The sequence below is a fragment of the Anser cygnoides genome, chromosome 7, assembly GCF_040182565.1.
Source record: "Anser cygnoides isolate HZ-2024a breed goose chromosome 7, Taihu_goose_T2T_genome, whole genome shotgun sequence".
NCBI classification, from domain to species: Eukaryota; Metazoa; Chordata; class Aves; order Anseriformes; family Anatidae; genus Anser; species Anser cygnoides.
In genome coordinates this window covers 89,871-106,689 of record NC_089879.1, presented here as the reverse complement: position 1 = coordinate 106,689, position 16,819 = coordinate 89,871, and the positions used below count along the sequence as shown (strand labels likewise).

The following is a 16,819-nucleotide window of genomic DNA, read 5'->3' as shown; positions in this document are numbered from 1 at the left end:
CTACAACTACTTACAGACCACATACTTTCTAAAAATATAGGTACAAGGGCTAGGTGCAGTGTTTAGCTGTTTTCCCACCACTAGTGTTGTACTGTTCTCCAGCCAGATGTCTTTCTTTAAATGATGTAATTGCTTTAAATAATTTAAAATGAACCCTGAACTAGGAGCATGTCATGATCGGTAGCCAACATAGCATTTCAGCTATTGTGCCTTATTGCTAGTTCACCAATGTGCTCTCTGAAAACTGAGGCTATTTTTTTTTTGCACTGCATGTAGCAAACCTTTGATTCACAAATGTGGGTTAACCCCAGTCCAACAGCTAAGCATCACCCAACGCATTGCTCACTTTTCCCTCCTGCTCTCAAGTGGGAGGAGCAAGAGCAAGAAAGCTCATGGTTTGAAACAAATATAGTTTAATTAGCAAAGGAAAGAGGAAGAAGAAAGGGAAAAACAAAACAAGTGATGAAAATACAGTCACTCACCACCTGCCACAAATAGATCAGTGTCCAGCTCGTCCCTGAGCAATGTCTGCCTTCCTCGAAACTCCCTTCCCCTCATTTTTTATTGCTATGACATTATATGGCATAGACTATCCCTTTGGTCAGTTTGAATCAGTTGTGGTTATGTCCTCTCCTAACTTTTGGCACACCCTCGACCTTCTCACTGTGGGGGAAAAAGAGAGAGCCTTGAAACTGCGTGAGCACTGTTTAGCAACAGCCAAAATAGTGGTTTGTTTAAGGCACAAATCCAAAATGTAGCAGTACAGGGACTGCTATGAAAAAAATTAACTCCATCCTGGCTATACCCAGAACAACAAGCTGCACTTTTCACCTGTTAAGCACCGGTAAAATCTACAGCACAAAATACTTCTGGTATTGCAGGTGAAGATTCATGCTGGCCCAAAGTTTGCCTCTTACTTGACATTCAGCCCCTCAGAAGTGAAATCTCTCCGCACTGAATATGGGGATCTGGAGTGCTGCATTGAGGTTGTGGACAGTGTACAAGAGGCTGTTGAACATATCCACAAGTATGGAAGTTCTCACACGGATGTTATCGTCACAGAGAATGGTTTGTGACCAATCTGTTTCCTTAAGCTTCTGCTTTGGTTTCACTGTGGGTTCTTGTTATTAGCATAGCTACTTACATTGCAGTAGTTCTCTTATCTTGGTTCTGTAGTAAGCATAATCAACCGGAACCCTATGAGCTAAATCTATCTATAGTTGTGTTTAATTCAAGGAAAACATGTTGTGTGCCCTTATTCAAGAAGCTGAAGGCATGTGTTTGAGCAACTGGCCAACAGCAAGTCAGCACATGCTCTTGTCAGGCAGATTGCTTTGTACTGTGCAGACTTACCACATCAGACAGTTTTGCAGAAACATCTCCTGAATCCTGGAGATGTCTTTAGGCCTCTGAAGGAGGAAGAGGTGAGCTTCTATAGAGGGAATAGGGATTGTAGAAAAGATCAGACTATATGTGTTTTGTCTTCCCACGTCACTTTTAAGTCCTGCAAACAAGGACCACAAGTGTTTTCTCCCATCTCTCCCAGTCCTTTATTTCCCAGTTCCGCATCTGTAGTGTAAAAGCTGCTTATATCTCAGTTCCCAGTTTCTTGCTCCTTTGATGCTGCGAACTTCTGTTCCTGTGTGCAGCTCTGTGCTTCTCCCACTCCTCTGCATGAGGCTTGAACACTCTGACACTTCAAAACATAGCTAGAGCTGCTCGCAGCCAAAGGATGGCTCTCAGTACAAGCCTAAAACTTCTGAGAGTCAGCTACAGTAAGGTCATTTTGATTTGTGGTTCATCAGTGTGAGATTCAAGCAGGCATCTGTTTCTGCACCTTCTGCAGAACTTAAATGAGTAGCACCGAAAGGCATGCATTTGATACTGTAAGCCACTACCTGGTGCACTAGTGATTTACTTGGGTGTGTACTGGAGATAGAGTTGATCTTTAGCATTCGTCCCATTGCTGTGGGTGACTGACTTGCAGCTTACAGCCTTACAGAGAAAGGCATCCTCCAGAGAACTAAGGCTTGTACAACTCTGCTTGAGGTTGCTCCAGTCTTGCATGTTCTGTGTTGAACTGGGTTAGTTAGCTGATTTCATGTGGTGTTTCTGCATTCTGTTTCCTAAATGCTATTTTCAATATAAACTTAATATAGGACTTTCCATTATCTGGAACAGTTCCGTGTATCCATTGAGATAATGTAGAGCTGAACATGTAGTTTAACTGTCTGACTGCAAAATGTAGCTTGGGGCTGCTGTCACTTCTCCCCAGTCATACAACTATCCCTGTTTGCAAGGTCTAGACTGTAGTAAGAATTAGACATCTTTTCACTTTCTTCTTGTCTTTGCAAGTTCCTTGTAACATTTACAGTTGTGTCTATGTGATAAACATACTATGAAGAAGGTGTGTATGAACATGTTTTAATCCAGGCTGTTAAATACTGTCTGATAATGTTGCGTGTGAAAGTTCTGCTATTATATCTGTTCACAGTATGAGGCTGTGCCTATTGGACTGCATGATCATTCTGTATGTACTGTATCATATTTTCTGCTCTGCCTCTTTCTCAGAGAAAACAGCGGAGTTCTTCCTCCAGCATGTGGACAGTGCTTGTGTTTTCTGGAATGCCAGTACCCGATTCTCTGATGGATATAGATTTGGACTTGGTAAGTGCCTGTGGTGTGCAGGCAGCTAAGCACCACAAAGCCGTTCACTCACTCAGCAGTGTGGGAGGAAGGAAAGACTGGAACAAAACTGAGTATCAGTTACCTAAGTAAACAGGTGCACGTACTAGGAATTGCAGAAGACAAGGGAAACATTAATTCCTGAGGTAGAAACTACTAGAAATCTCTGCAGCAGGCTTGAACATGCAGTGTTCTGTGTGCTAAAAAATTGTATTTAGGGTTTTATAAGATCATACAATGGTCTCTTTAATAAGAGAAAAAAAGAAAAAAAAAAAGGACATAAGATTGCAATCTTGACTAATTTAGTTCTTATTGTACAAAGGGTAAACCATCAAACAAATGTATGATATATGTAAGACATACGTACCTTTCTGGCTTATTTTTCTCTCTAAACGTGAAGCTGTAACAGACAGAAGTATAAACATTCCAATTTATAATAGTTAAGTTCCTCTAATCAGAACAGATAAAAATAACTTCTGACACTTGCGGAGGAGTGAAGGAAGGGAGGTCACACCGAATGACTGCTTCTACATAAAGATGTAGAGCTATATAGTACAAGGTTGAATATCTTCTGAGGATCAACCACCTTTATCTTGTGTGTTTTCTACAGGTGCTGAAGTTGGAATTAGTACTTCTCGTATCCATGCACGTGGACCAGTGGGAATTGAAGGACTCTTAACTACAAAGTGGTTACTGAGAGGGGACAATCATGTTGTTTCTGACTTCTCAGAGCATGGGAGCATGAAGTATCTCCATGAGAGCCTACCTCTCCCTCAGAGAAATACCAACTGAGAACACTGTGAGGAAATTCAGGGGTAAAATGTTTATTGAAGACGTTCAGGCTTCAGGGTGCTCTTTGGGGGGAGAGAGTTGTTTTTCATCTCCAGGATCATTGTTCTTGGTCACTGTGCGGTACAATGAATATGAAGTGATCCTATCGGTGACACACATTATTTGTTGCTGTCTCTTACTGTTTCCTTAGATAGTATTTGCAAACTGACCTTGCTTTTGTCAGAGAGGTTTCTTCGAAACATACAGATACCATAAGGAAAAGTTTAAATATCTGCTGCATTCTTTTCATCCCCCTGCTCCCCTCCAGCGAAGATGCCTGGTGGTAGAGTGTAATTTTTTTTCCCTGTCTTTAATTTGAACATCTGTCTTGGCAAACAAACTTGGTAGCTTTTCTTCAGTCATGTGATCATTGCAGCTTTTGAAAGCTCTAAAGCTTTAAGACACTTACTGTCTTTGTTTGATCACTCTCTGATTTCTATGCATTTGGAACATATATTTCTTTGATGTTTTGACCAAGCAACCTTTTTTAATCTAATTTCTTTGTATTTTTGACAACTGTAGATAAATAGCACAACTATATACAGTGTGAATTTTGTTACCTATTTCTACCAGACATTTATTTCTCATGGGTTTTGTACGAAATGTAATCTCTCCAAACCCGTCTTCCAGACGAAATACTACTTTGAAGTTTAAAAGAAGCTCTGAATAAATGCTTCCTTTTGCGTAGTGGAACAAGTGAACTCACATGTGCATGCTGCAGCCAGGGGCTCAGTGCAGCCCTCCATAGGTCAGGGTGGTTGGAGTGTCAAGGTGGATGGGGAGGGAGTGGAATGGTGCCACGCTGCAAATGCTGGCAGGGCAGGGAGAGGGATGGGTGCAGGCTGCACAGGGACATCCTCTCATGTGCATCCGTTTCTTGCTGCTAACTTGCCTCTGCACGCTTTGTTGACTGCTGGCATGTGCATGGTGCTCAGGAGCCAACATAGTGGCACGCAGGGCTTGTCTGGGCATCAGGGTGTCTGCTGGGTAGCTGTGTTACTCCACTCACCCATTTAGGACCATTGCACTCTACTCTGGAACCCTGAGAAAGCCATTATGCCCCACGCTCCTCTTGTGGTTCTGTACTCTCCTGAGACTTTGCGACAATTGCTCGCACTGAACCTGTACAGCATTGCAACCACAACTGGTGCTGCCCATCAATGACAAAAGCACTGTACTGCAGCACCCAGGGTTGTACGCCTGCAGTAGCATTCCCTGCAGTTCTTCTGTCCAGCTACCGCTGTTATTCCTTCCTCTGTCCCACTTGTCTTTTGATCTTTTTTGATTCCTCTGCCCTTCTCTGTGTCTGTCTTCCTCTATCCTTTCCCCTGTTCTCATAACATCTAATCTAACTCCCCTCTTTTAGTTTAAAAACTCCCTTGCCCTGTCATTATCTGTCTGAGCAAAAAGTTGCTCTCCATCTTTTTTATAAGCCACCTTTAGGCACTGAAAGGCAGCAATCAGCTCTCCCTGGAGCTTTCTCTTCTCCACGATGAACAACTCCAGCTCTCTTGGCCTGTCTTCACAGGGGAGAATTCCCATCATTTGTTTTAACTTTGGTTGGGTTATCCATTTCCATTAATGTGAAAACGGTTAAGGCAATTACTCCACAACTACCCAAGGCAGCGATAGTGAGAAGCCCACTTCCAGCATCCGTTCCCCGCAAAGGGATGAACGCAGGGCCGGCCGGCCGGACGCCGCTTGATGCATTGCCCCCCCAGGAAGGGGAGTCGCCATGTGTCCATGGGTGCAGGTTCCGTAGCGGGGTGGGCGCAGAGGGTGCAGGGGCAGGGGGGGCTTGGCCCCATGTCCATCGGCTGCTGGCCCTGGGAGTGCAGGGGCAGCCCTGCTGGGTGGGGGGGTGGCTGCGTATTGTGGGACCGGGGAGGCAGCCCTGCGCTGTCTTTGCTCCTCGGGCAGGGGCGGCCGGTCTGCGGGCGAAGCAGAGCAGTGGGCGAGCATGGCCGGGGCTGCTTGCGGTGGCGCAAGTGTGTGGGGGGACTGGGGGTTCCCGGCAGGACCCCCAGGGCAGGGGAGGGCGTCGGGGAGGCCGGGTGCCGCAGTTCACAGGGTTCTTTCACTTACAGGGGTCTTTAGGTGGGTCAGAGTCTATAGACTGATGCGTTTCCAAGTACAGACTGGTATGTGCTTCTTTGTGAGGTAACAACTAGTAGGATCTGTTAGAGTAAACCAATCTAGTAATAGGTGCCTGTACTGCATGCAGCTCTTCTTCAGGTGAGTAATTGTTATAGCATGTTTACGGATAAGATGGCAGTGTTACTTTGTGTGTTTGCTTTGTGGTTCTGGGTCCCTTATGATTTTTGCAGGATTACAGGGCAGATGCTATGCAGTATGCTAAATGCACACTTCTATGCATTTATGGCCTTGTGGCATTTTTGGACTGCGGGACTGCAGGACTATGCGTTTTTTTTTTTTGTTTGTTTGTTTTGTTTGTTTTTTGTTTTTTTTTTTGCTTAGGGGGGCGGCTGCCAGGTCTACCCGGCGGAGGGTACCTCCCCTACCGAGCGCGGAGGCGGCTACGTGAATGGCAGGGAGCCGAGGACGGAAGTGACGTCAGGGCGTGCCTTAACTGAGGACTAAAGCGGCTCCGTGATTGGCTGCACCATGAGGGTGGATGTGGCGTCAGGGCGAGACTTCACTGAGGGCAGGAGCACTCCATGGTTGGCTGGGAACCCAGAGCGGAAGTGGCGTCACGACTAGCATTAACTCAGGGCGGAAGCGCTCCGTGATTGGCTCGGAGGAACCCAGGGCGGAGGTGCCGTGCAGGGCTTGCCGGCACTATGGGCGGAAGCTGTCGGGCCGGGCCGGGCCGCCGCGGCGCGGTGCCGCAACGAGGTTGGTGGTCGGTGCCGCCCCGGGCCGGGCCGGGCCGGGAGGGGGCGGGGCGGCGGGCGGTTGGGGCGCCACGCGGTCGGCGGCTTCTGCGGAAACGGCCCTTGTGCGGGGCGGGGGCGGTGCCGCGCCGGAGTGGACCGGGCGTGCGGCGGGGTCTGCACTGCGCGGGGCTTCGGAGGGCTGGGGGAGAGGGGGGCGAAGCGGCGCGGGGGGCGGTTGCGTGCGCTTGGCCGACTCCCCTCTGGGTCGGATGGACTGCTCCGTCCCGCGGCATGCTGGGAGCTGTAGTTCTGTGGTGCGCGGCCGCTCTTTCCGCGAGCCGGGGCCGGGGCCGCGGCCGGGGCCGGGCCGTGCGCGCCGGGAGGCGCAGGTTGCCGCTGGCTGCGAGCGCGGCTGCCGGCGGTGAGGCGAGCGAGAGCCTTCGGGGGCGCTTCCCCGGAGCGTCGGGCCGGGAGGGGTGGGGGCTGCGGCGGCCGGGCGCGGGTCCTCGCTGCGCTCGATCGTCGGGCTGCGCCTCGGAGGTTTTCCTCCCCCCGCGTGCTGACGGCCGGCTCTCTCCTTTTCCTGCGGCTCAGCAGGGCAGAAGCAGCTCCCCGCCGCTGGGACCCCTGCGGGGTTTGTCGCCGAGCGAAGGTGGCGCAGCAGCTGAAGGGAGGAAAGCTGCAGCTGGTGTGCTGCAGTCGCAGGTTTCCCAGGAGAAAGAGCAGCCCGTCTGTCCAGGTAAGTTGCAGCGACCTTTGGGTGAAACCGAGGCGTGCTCGTAAACTTCCTGCAGCCCAGGCTCAAAGGCTTTATCGAATTTGCAGAAGCACGAACCACTCGGCGCAGGGAAGCACAAAGGAAAGCCATGTAGTGCCTGCCAAGCTGTAGTAGCTTCTTAGACCTAGAACGAATTGGCCTGTCGAGCTCTGTCTCTTTGTTGCTCAGTCTGTGGTACGAGAGGCTAACCTTTGTCCCGCCTCAGCTTTCAGAGTTGTCCTAGAAATAAACCGGTGCTTGCGGGGCTTTCCAGAACGCTGGTTGTGGTCGGTCAAGACAGACGTGAGAGGCAATTTCTGCCTGTCTGTCTGTCTATTGGTTATGTCCCGAGAGTTTTGCTTGAACTGTGTGCAACAAAAGAAGCCTTGGGCCCGTACTGAGCAGCGAGAGAAAGCAAAACTCCAGGTAAGCGCTGGCTGTGGCAAAGTTGCTTGGGAATTGAGTGGCTGGGGGCTTTCCAGCAGAACTCGATACGCAGACAGAAATGTGACCTTCGAGGTCTGCCTTGCTTTGAAGCTGTGGTGTTTGACCCATAACTGTATGCAGTTGCTAAATCCTAGAGGGAATGATAGAGACGTCCCTGGTGCAGCCTTTTTTGCCACAGTCATTGCAGAAATGTTGGAAAAGTGAGTATCATCCCTCTCTTTAAATTCACCTTTTAAAGCATTCTTTCTGCAGACTCCTGTCTGTGGTTTAGGTACTTGATTTGCGTGAAACAGAGCCAGACGTTCATATTAACTAGCGCCCCGATTGAAATTCCCTGTCGTCAGAGAACAGGAGCTATCAATGGTGCTTGGCAGTTTAAAACCTCTTGGCTTCTACGGAGGCTAACTTGCCAAAGCGAATAGGAAGTAGCCTAAAGTTCAGTAAAGACGCTGAATAGAAAAGGTCCTCTTCTTGATGGCAAAAGAGCTTCGCAGAACATGAGCTCTGTTTCCCGTAGGGCTCCCTACTTACCCACCCGTTCAGCGATTATTGCAGGCTTTGACTGGTCCCCTCAGGTCCAATATCACACAAGCGTTGTGCCGCAGACGGTGCCTTAGCTTACTTTCCATCTCGTGCTGCGTTACTTATACCCGCAGAAGACTTACTTCAGCATCAAATAAACCCCGTGCGAAGCGTCCCTGACTCATGCCAGTGGGACCATCCCGTTGTGGCTGGTAAAATCCAGGAACAGGACGATGCTTGGAGGAACGTAACCTATGGAGGAGCAGGCAACAGTCTCCTGTTAGGCAACAGGTTTTCGAGACTGGTTTTCCCACCCCCCCCGCGCATTTTGAAGGAGGCAGTCCCTAAGCTGATGCAATCCAACTGCATCTAAGCTGTAGGTTGTTACTTCCATAAGTTATAAAGGAACTTAACGTGTTTTTTGTTTTGTTTTGTTTTGTTTTTTTTAAATCGAGGCTTGTGTGCGTGCGTTTGGCTTGTCCCGATGGCTGGTGTAGATGATCGCTCACGTGCCCCAAGGCTCCCTGTGCTGATGTTGGATCTGCCCCTCGGTAAAGGACGGCATCCCGTGTGTTCAGCTTTTCTTCCTTACTGTGTCATATGTATGTATGTCTTTATTTACTTTTCTGAAAGAAAGGGTGGATTTTTCATGGGTCTCTCTGTGAGCGTATCGAACCAGGCTGCAGTAAATATGTGTAAGCGAGTAGGCTGCAGCGCGTACTGGGCAGTATCGGAGTGCTACCCTGCTAGCAGTGGAGAGCCAGGTGAAGGTGTCCAGGGTAAGGGCTTGTTCTGCCTCAGGTTGAACGGAAAGTTTCTGAAGTTGAGCATCCCTGGGGATGTTTGTAGGACTGTTGTTAGACGATAAAAGTTCAGATGGCTGTCGACAAAGGGGATTTTGTTGGCTCTTTTAGATTGCTATTCCTACTGAAGATTGAATCAGTTACAAAAGGTTGTAGTAACCTCGCAGTCTCTACGTTCTGTAGCGTCTGTAGCACAATAAACTGGCAGATGAATAAATGAGCAGGTACAAACACATGTGACTCTACGGCTGAGATAACATGCAGTTTCTTCTGTGTTTTGTCTTTCAAAGCACATTGTTGCCGAGTGCCTGAGCTTTTTGCTCGCGTTACCGAGGCAAGGAATGGCTGCGCTTCTTCCCCCCTCATCCCTCTCTCTCTTTTTTTTTTTTTTTTTCTCCTCCTCTCCCTTGATGACAGGGACTCAAAATGTTTTCCTCGGATGTCCACGTGAAAATTAAGAAAAAAAAAAAAAAAAAGCGATGGTGAACACTGACAGAATTGGGTGACTTTTTCAAGGTAGAGGGCAAAGAACGTGGAAATTTCTAGTACGTTAGCGTTACTCTGTTAACAGAACCAACGTACACGCCGCTTGCTGTTCCTAGTTTTTTGGTTTGGTTTTCCTTTCAGTAGTCTCCCCAGAGGCTTTTCTGGACACCTTGTGTATCTTTTCTGTTCTTCTAGGATTCATTCATCAGGAAAGACGACTGTGAAATCTGAGGGCTGTGGACGAGGGCTGTGGAACCATCTGGTAGATGGTTGTTGCAGTTGCCTTTGGTCACGTCATTCGTCCTTTTAGCTTGCCCTTTACTTTACCTTGAGTGGAATTTTTCTTGCCGCGCTATGTTTGCAGTGGTAACATTGCTGCCGAGGTGTTTTTTGACTAAAAATGATCTTAACTATAGTAGTGAATTCACAGAGTGTGGCTTTGTGTACTGACTCCCATGATCGCAACTTTTTTTTTTTCCTTTGTCATAGATAGGAGAAAAGCTCTTTCCAGAGAGATGGAGAAGGAATTAATTATACCTCTGCCTCATCCTGTGAGACCGGAAGACGGTGAGTAACTGTAAGCTGCGATTCTCAGGAGTCGCATGGCTAAGAGTCTCGGGTTCCTTCTCTGCCTGACCCCCAGGGCCTTAGGCATGGGAAATCTTAGGCTTAATGTTTTTCCCTATGAAATACTGTCGCGTTAAGGGGCGTAGCTGACTAACTGTTACGGGTCTGGTCGGATTCGGGGTACTGAACTATCACGGTCACGGATTCACCAATAACGTAGCACGCCCTCGCTCTAGTCGCGTTCAATGAGAACTGTCACAGCTAGGAACAATGCAATGAACAGCAATTTATTACAGCAACAAGGACACAGGTTCTTTGGATCGCCGGTGATAAATTCACTGTCCGCGAAAGCAAGCGAGCACGCATGAAATACACAGGTACTCGTCCTGGCTGTTAATGCATTAAAAGGCACAAAGGCTCTAGAGATTTCTAAGTTTCCGAGGAGACACCTGGTACAACCAAGCGTTCAAATATTACCCCACGGCGTCCCAGTGCGGGGGGAAGAGAGGCTCAGCCCGTTGACTGATCCTGGAAGTCAGAAAGGTATCCTTCGTGATGGTATCTTCCCTAACACCCCCTTTCACTTAAGACAGTTTACATTTATTTTCTCTCCTTTAGGTGGGGCTTGAGTGACTCTAGTAAGGCATACCTTGGTTATGATTGGTGTAAAGTTTTCTTGCTTTCGTTTAAAGGTACAGGGGTCTGAGAAACTCAGAGCACGCCCTCAGTGAGGGGTGGTCGCACCTTGGAGACACGGAGCTTTTGGGATGGAGGTGTGTTTTGGTATTATGATGATACTAGAATGAGCAAAAGTTCCCTGGAGTGCAGTGTTTTGTTAAAAACATGACAGGTCGTTGGCTCAGGGTAGCAAACGTGCAGCTTATCGGTCTCAGTGTGCACAAGAGCATCTGGTCCCCATCTGGTCGCAGAGCCTATCCGTGGTGTTTCCACTCCGCTTTACGCTCCGTCCCCTTCCTTAGAGTCAGCACACCAAGTTCCCCTAGTGTGATAGCATGTAAAGTTGGAGGCCTAGGGAACGCTTAGGTAGCACAGCTGCCCTCCACCCTGAAAGCTTCTTCGATGCTGTATGCTTTCTTTAAAATGTGAATATGAGTTTAACTTGCCTTGTTACTTAAGGCAATTACTCTGCCAACTGCCCAAAGCAGCGACAGTGAGAAGCCCACTTCCAGCATCCGCTCCCCACGCAGGGACGGACAGACGGACAGACGGACGCCGCTCTTTGCCTTGCCCGCCAGGGGAAGGGGAGAACGACCGGGCAGGGAGCCCCACCGCAGCCCCCCCCCGGGAGTCCTGCACAGCAGTTTAATAAAGTTTGCTTTCCGGCCCGTGCCCGCTTTGGTGGTTGCCATGGGGGGAAGTGGCTGTCGCCGTCTGTGTGGGGGTGCAGGTTCTGTAGCGGGGTGGGTGTGGAGGGGGGGGGTGGCCCCGTGTCCACCGGCCGCTGGATGTTGATGACCCCTCGGAGTGCGGGGCCAGCCCTTCCGGGTGGGGGGGGCAGCTCGCTGCTGTCTTTGCTCCCCGGGCTGGGGGGACTGCTCTGTGTGGTGGGGGCTGCTTGCAGAGGCGCAAGTGGGGAGGGGGCTGGGGGTTCCCGGCAGGACCCACAGGGCAGGGGATGGCGTTGTGGAGGCCGGGTCCCGGGGCATTGGCGGCTGGGGCAGGGAAAGCCCAGGCGGGGATGGCACGGGGTGGCAGGCACAGGTCCGCGGGTGCTGGGCTGCAGGTGGGGAAGCCTGGGGCTGGCGCCGTGGTGTCTGCAGTGTCAAGCCGCCAGGAGCACCATTCCCCCAGCAAGCCGGGAGTTGTGGTCATTGGGCTCTGAGCATCCTCTTGCCCGCGTTGGGCTCGTTGTTATTATCTCCCTGCCTTTTTTGTCCTGATAAAAAAATGTACTGTTTCAGCTTGCCGCCGCTCAGCTTCCCAGCCGTGAGCAGCACGTTGCTCAAGGCAGACACTTCCTCCCTGAGGCGGCGTGGGGTGCAAATTTCTGCTGTTTCCCTTTGTGCTTTCTCTGGGAAAATGGTCTGGGAAGCCGTCCCTGCTGCCCTCAGGACGCATCCTGCCAGCGAGAAGCGGGTACTGCAGGCGGCGAGGGGCCACGCATGAGCGGTGGCGCCTTTGAATGCCCTCTTCCGCCACCTGCTGGTAAAAATCCGGTACTGCAGGCGCCTTGGGTCAGCGCAGACGCTGTGGCGCCCCCTGGGGCCCTCTGCGCCACCTGGTGGCGAAAAATGGGTACTGCAGGCGCCTCGGGACTGCGCATGCGCGCTGGCGCCCTCTGCCGCCGCCTGTTGGAGAAAAGTAGGTACTGCAGGCGCCCTGGGGCCGCGCATGCGCGGTAGCGCCCCCTGGCGCCCTCTGCCGCCGCCTGGTGGCGAAAAGTGGGTACTGCAGGCGCCCCGGGGCCGCGCATGCGCGGTGGCGCCCCCTGGCGCCCTCTGCCGCCGCCTGGTGGCGAAAATTGCGTACTGCAGGCAGCCCGGAGCCGCGCAAGCGCGGTGGCGCCCCCCTGGCGCCCTCTGCCGCCGCCTGGTGGCGAAAAGTGGGTACTGCAGGCGCCCCGGGGCCGCGCATGCGCAGTGGCGCCCCCTGGCGCCCTCTGCCGCCGCCTGGTAGCGAAAAGTGGGTACTGCAGGCGCCTCGGGGCCGCGCATGCGCGGTAGCGCCCCTGGCGCCCTCTGCCGCCGCCTGCTGGCGAAAATTGGGTACTGCAGGCGCCTCGGGGCCGCGCATGCGCGGTGGCACCCCCTGGCGCCCTCTGCCGCCACCTGCTGGCGAACAGTGGGTACTGCAGGCGCCTCGGGGCTGCGAGTGATGTTACTACATCATTTACTACATTTTTTCCTGCGAGTGATGTTACTACATCGATTTTGGTTTTGGGGTGTAATCTGTTATGCTGCTAGATTTTTCTTCCTGTGTAGAAGAAAGGTTGAGCTAGTTAGCAGTTAGCTTCAGTAACTTGCTTTCTCATATTGTCATTTCAATATTCAAAGATGAAGCAAAAGCATTGGTATTGTTGCTTCTAGAGAGACGCCAGTTCTCTGGTCTGCACTCTGCATGCTGTTCAGATAAGCTAGAAAAAAATAAAGGAAAAGAAAAACAGCTGCTGCTCCTCCTGCTCTCTTTCTGCTTTCTACTTTCTTGTGCTTTGCCCCTCCCCTTTCCCAGGTGATTGGCTTTGGGTTCCAGGCAGGGCCTAACGGTAATTGAGTCACAGGCATCCCATCAGAGAGCTCATTCTGCCTGGGCTGCAGTTTGGGGTAAGTGCTTTGTTTTTGCTTCAGTCAGTTGCAGGGGTCTTTAGGTGGGTCAGAGTCTATGGACTGATGCGTTTCCAAGTAGAGATCGGTACGTCCTTCTTTGTGAGGTAGCAACTAGTAGGATCCTTGCTGATCCTGGCTGGAATAATAATAATGCACAACACAGAAATCATATGAGAGATTTGGGGTCAGAATGGGAAAGTACTCGTGGATGAATCCCAAGGACCTGGTATCCCAAGGTCTCTTGAAAGTTCATTTTGTGATTAAAGCCTGGCAAGATACACAGAAAAAGCTCCAGAAGATGGGGGGATGTAGTGAACAGTCACTGGGGGGGGCCCTCCTGCGGGAGGCCCTGGAGGTGTATATCGGGAGGGGAGATGAGAAGGAAAAGCAGAGAGCGAAACTAATGGTATTGACAGCGTAGCAGGTAGTGAGGCAGAGGGTTGGAGAAAGAGGAAGAAAATCATCAGGGGGAGTCAGGGCCAGGATGGAAAGGAGAGGAAGAGAGATGAAGGAATAGCAGGCAAGGAAAGACAGGCTTTGAAGTGTGGCTAGGCTGGCCATTTCAAATAGGAATATCCGGAGTGGAAGAAGGAGGAGAGAAGGAAAATGGGAAAGTACAGGCTGGAGAAAGATAGAAGTGTTAAAAAGGGTTATTGAAGGTGTTAAAGGTGGGGTACGTAGTGTTTGACAGAGCTGTTGGAAGTTGAATGAGTAGGGAAAGAGGATGAAGGCATTATCTAAGTAACAGTCTAGAAGTTTTGGTATATTTGCTGTGGTGTTTGGTCAGTTTCCCAAGTATTGGGGGGGGGGGGCAGCCTGCTCCACCCCCCCTCTCCCCCCCCCAAACCTTGGTATGTGAACCCAATACACTGAGGCAGCTAGATCATTACTGGCTTGTAAAGTATCAGGGATTAAATTAACTAATGAAACCCTAAAAGTGATGGGGGTAGAAGGGGCTGGGATAACAGCCCCACTTTTGGGGGATACCAGGCTGAGAGTAGGGGATAAAATGATTACTGGGCAATTACTGTGTGTACCAAAGGCAGGGACTAACTTGTTGGGAAGGGATTTGATGATGAAATTGGGCATTCAAATAGCAAATTGTTAGACTGGAATAACAGTGTTATTAATGGAGTGCTCTCAGGGCCTGAGAGCAAAGATCTATTCACCTCTGACTGGAAAGACCCTGAAATGGGGGCGGAAGCAAAAATACAGATGGACAGTTTTACCTCAGGGGTTTACAGGGCCACCAATTTATTTGGGCAAGTTCTAGAACAGATTTTGGAGCAATTACAACCTCCTGAGGAGGTATTACTGTTACAAATATGTAGATGATCATTTATTGTCAGGACAGGAGAAAAGAGTTGTGAAGGAAGCTACTGACAAGCTATTCGACAAGCTATTCGGCTCGGGAGTATTGAAAAAGAAACTACAATATGTAGAAGGAGAAGTCAGGTATTTAAGGCATCTAATGTCTGAGGGAAAACAAAGAATAAATCCAGAGAGGATTCAGGGAATTGTTGAAAACTAAGAAAGAATTAAAAAGTTTTAAGAGAGAGATTAATTTTTTTTTTTTTTTTAAGGAATCAGGCACCACGAAGTCTGAGGGAAAATGGATACTCCCTGATGGGAGAGAAATGCTGAATAAAGCACCAATGAGGCAAATATTAACTGTTTTACATCAAGAGAGTCATTGGGAGGTGCAAGCAATGTGTGATGTTGTGCTAAGAAAGTATGTCTGTGTAGGAGTATACACTGTAGCGAAGCAAATATGCAGAGGATGTACCGTATGTCAAAAGGTAAATAAAAAGGTCATCCGTAACCCATCTAGAGGGGGACGGGAGCCAGGGATTTGACCTTTCCAAACTATACAGGTAGACTTTACCGAGTTACCTAAAGTAGGGAGACTAAAGTACTTGTTTGTCCTAGTTGACCGGATGGGTGTAAGCTTTCCCCTCGGTATCTGCCACTGCGAACACGATGGCTAAGGTATCACCGGAGCAAATAGTCCCTAGATATGGGATAGTTGAAAACATTGATTCAGGTCACGGAAGTCATCTCGCTTCACGAGTACTGCAAGGGTTAATGCAGGCCTTAAAGACTGAATGGAATTTTCACACCCCCTGGCACCCCTCCTCTTCTGGGAAGGTAGAGCGAATGAACCAGACGTTAAAGAAGCAATTAACTAAATTAGTGTTAGAAGCCCAACTTCCTTGGGTAGAATGATTACCTTTAGCACTCCTCCAGGTTCAAACAGCACCAAGAAAGGATATAGGAATTTCACCGTATGAGATGCTGTTCGGATTCCCCTATCTGGGCAGAAGGGATGAGATACCACACTTCGAAACAAGAGAGAAGTTTCCTAAGAACTGTATTCTGGGGTTGTCCTCTTCTTTGTCATCTCTCAGGATCCGTGGGTTGTTGGCTCAAACCCCACCTTTGGAATTCCCCATTCTCCACCATCAACCAGGAAATTGGGTCCTGATTCGGACCTGGAAAGAATCAAAACTCCGGCCTGAATGGGAAGGACTATTCCAAGTACTACTAACCACTGAAACAGCCGTAAGAACTGCAGAAAAAGGCTGGACTCACTATACTCGAGTGAAGGCATCCGTCGACCCTAGTACCTGGGAAGCTGTTCCTACAGAAGACTTGTTGGAAGTTGAAATCGAAGAGAAAAATCTCGTAGTGGACTGTGAGCAGGATAAAAGCTTACAGTTGTAAACTAACCTTTTATTTTCACAGGTAACTAATGAGTGTGACTTGTGATTGAGAGAAAGGACTGGCCTATAGCGAATCAAAGTGCTCCCAAGGGGTTTTTGTTCTAGTAGTAGGGTACATATATCTTACTCTTTGTATTGGTAATTATTTGGAAACCTAAGGGTTAAAAATAATGACCGGGAAAAATCAACTATTAATTTTGTTTCTAGTGATTGTAGTCCTCAGAGAAGGCCTTGGTCAACTGGCAACTTGGAAAAGGCATGACCAGATAATAGTAAGACAGGATACCCCGTCAAAATAGGGGTGAATGTGACAGAGGGTTATGTACCACAATCTGTCATGTTTGATGCTTGTGAGGTGTTAGCTTGTGGAGATTTAAATGCCCAATGACAACTGAGCAGAGAGAACAAGTAACTGGGAGAGACCCAACAGCCAGATTGAGAACAGCTGTATGGAAACGATCCTCTATTGCCATCAGAGAAAGGGAGAAACTCAAGGAGAAAACAGGAGAGAAAACAGGAGGCTCTCTTTGAAATGTGGCAGTTCAAACATTTGAGATTGAAACAGGGTATGGGGATGTGAATGCCTGGATAGAATGGGTCAAATATGCTGTCCACAGTCTCAACCGTAGCACTTGCTATGCTTGTGCCTCGGGATGACTGATTGCCCATATAGTGCCCTGCCCATTGGGGTGGACCAGGGATTCCCAGGGGATGCGATGTATGATTGCATTGTACCAAGAAAAGACTGCCTGGGGCAATGAGGCCTGTAAGTCTCTCTCTTTGCTCTTCCCTTCCTTGCGTGATAGCAGTATCAGGGTTCCTCCTGCATTCTCTACAGCTACAGGTAATCATACAGCTTGCCTCTCACGGCAGGGTG

General features: G+C 49.5%; 1 protein-coding gene across 44 annotated transcripts in view; it reads left to right on the top strand.

Annotated features, from left to right (window-relative positions):
* LOC106047319 (delta-1-pyrroline-5-carboxylate synthase) overlaps positions 1-16,819 on the top strand; it is a 78,100-nt gene that overhangs the window by 33,989 nt on the left and 27,292 nt on the right. For 7 of the 44 annotated variants that reach the window (XM_067000824.1, XM_067000821.1, XM_067000823.1 and 4 more), the window contains 6 exons: positions 882-1,068; positions 2,572-2,667; positions 3,296-6,372; positions 6,951-7,092; positions 8,214-8,681; positions 9,858-11,285. In XM_067000824.1, coding sequence (XP_066856925.1) covers positions 882-1,068; positions 2,572-2,667; positions 3,296-3,477 — 465 coding nt within the window. In that variant the 3' untranslated portion in view covers positions 3,478-6,372; positions 6,951-7,092; positions 8,214-8,681; positions 9,858-11,285. Of the gene's footprint in view, positions 1-881; positions 1,069-2,571; positions 2,668-3,295; positions 6,373-6,947; positions 7,093-8,213; positions 8,682-9,857; positions 11,286-16,819 lie in introns of those variants that run through there. The other 37 variants (XM_067000807.1, XM_067000806.1, XM_067000812.1 and 34 more) reach the window with 36 other exon arrangements.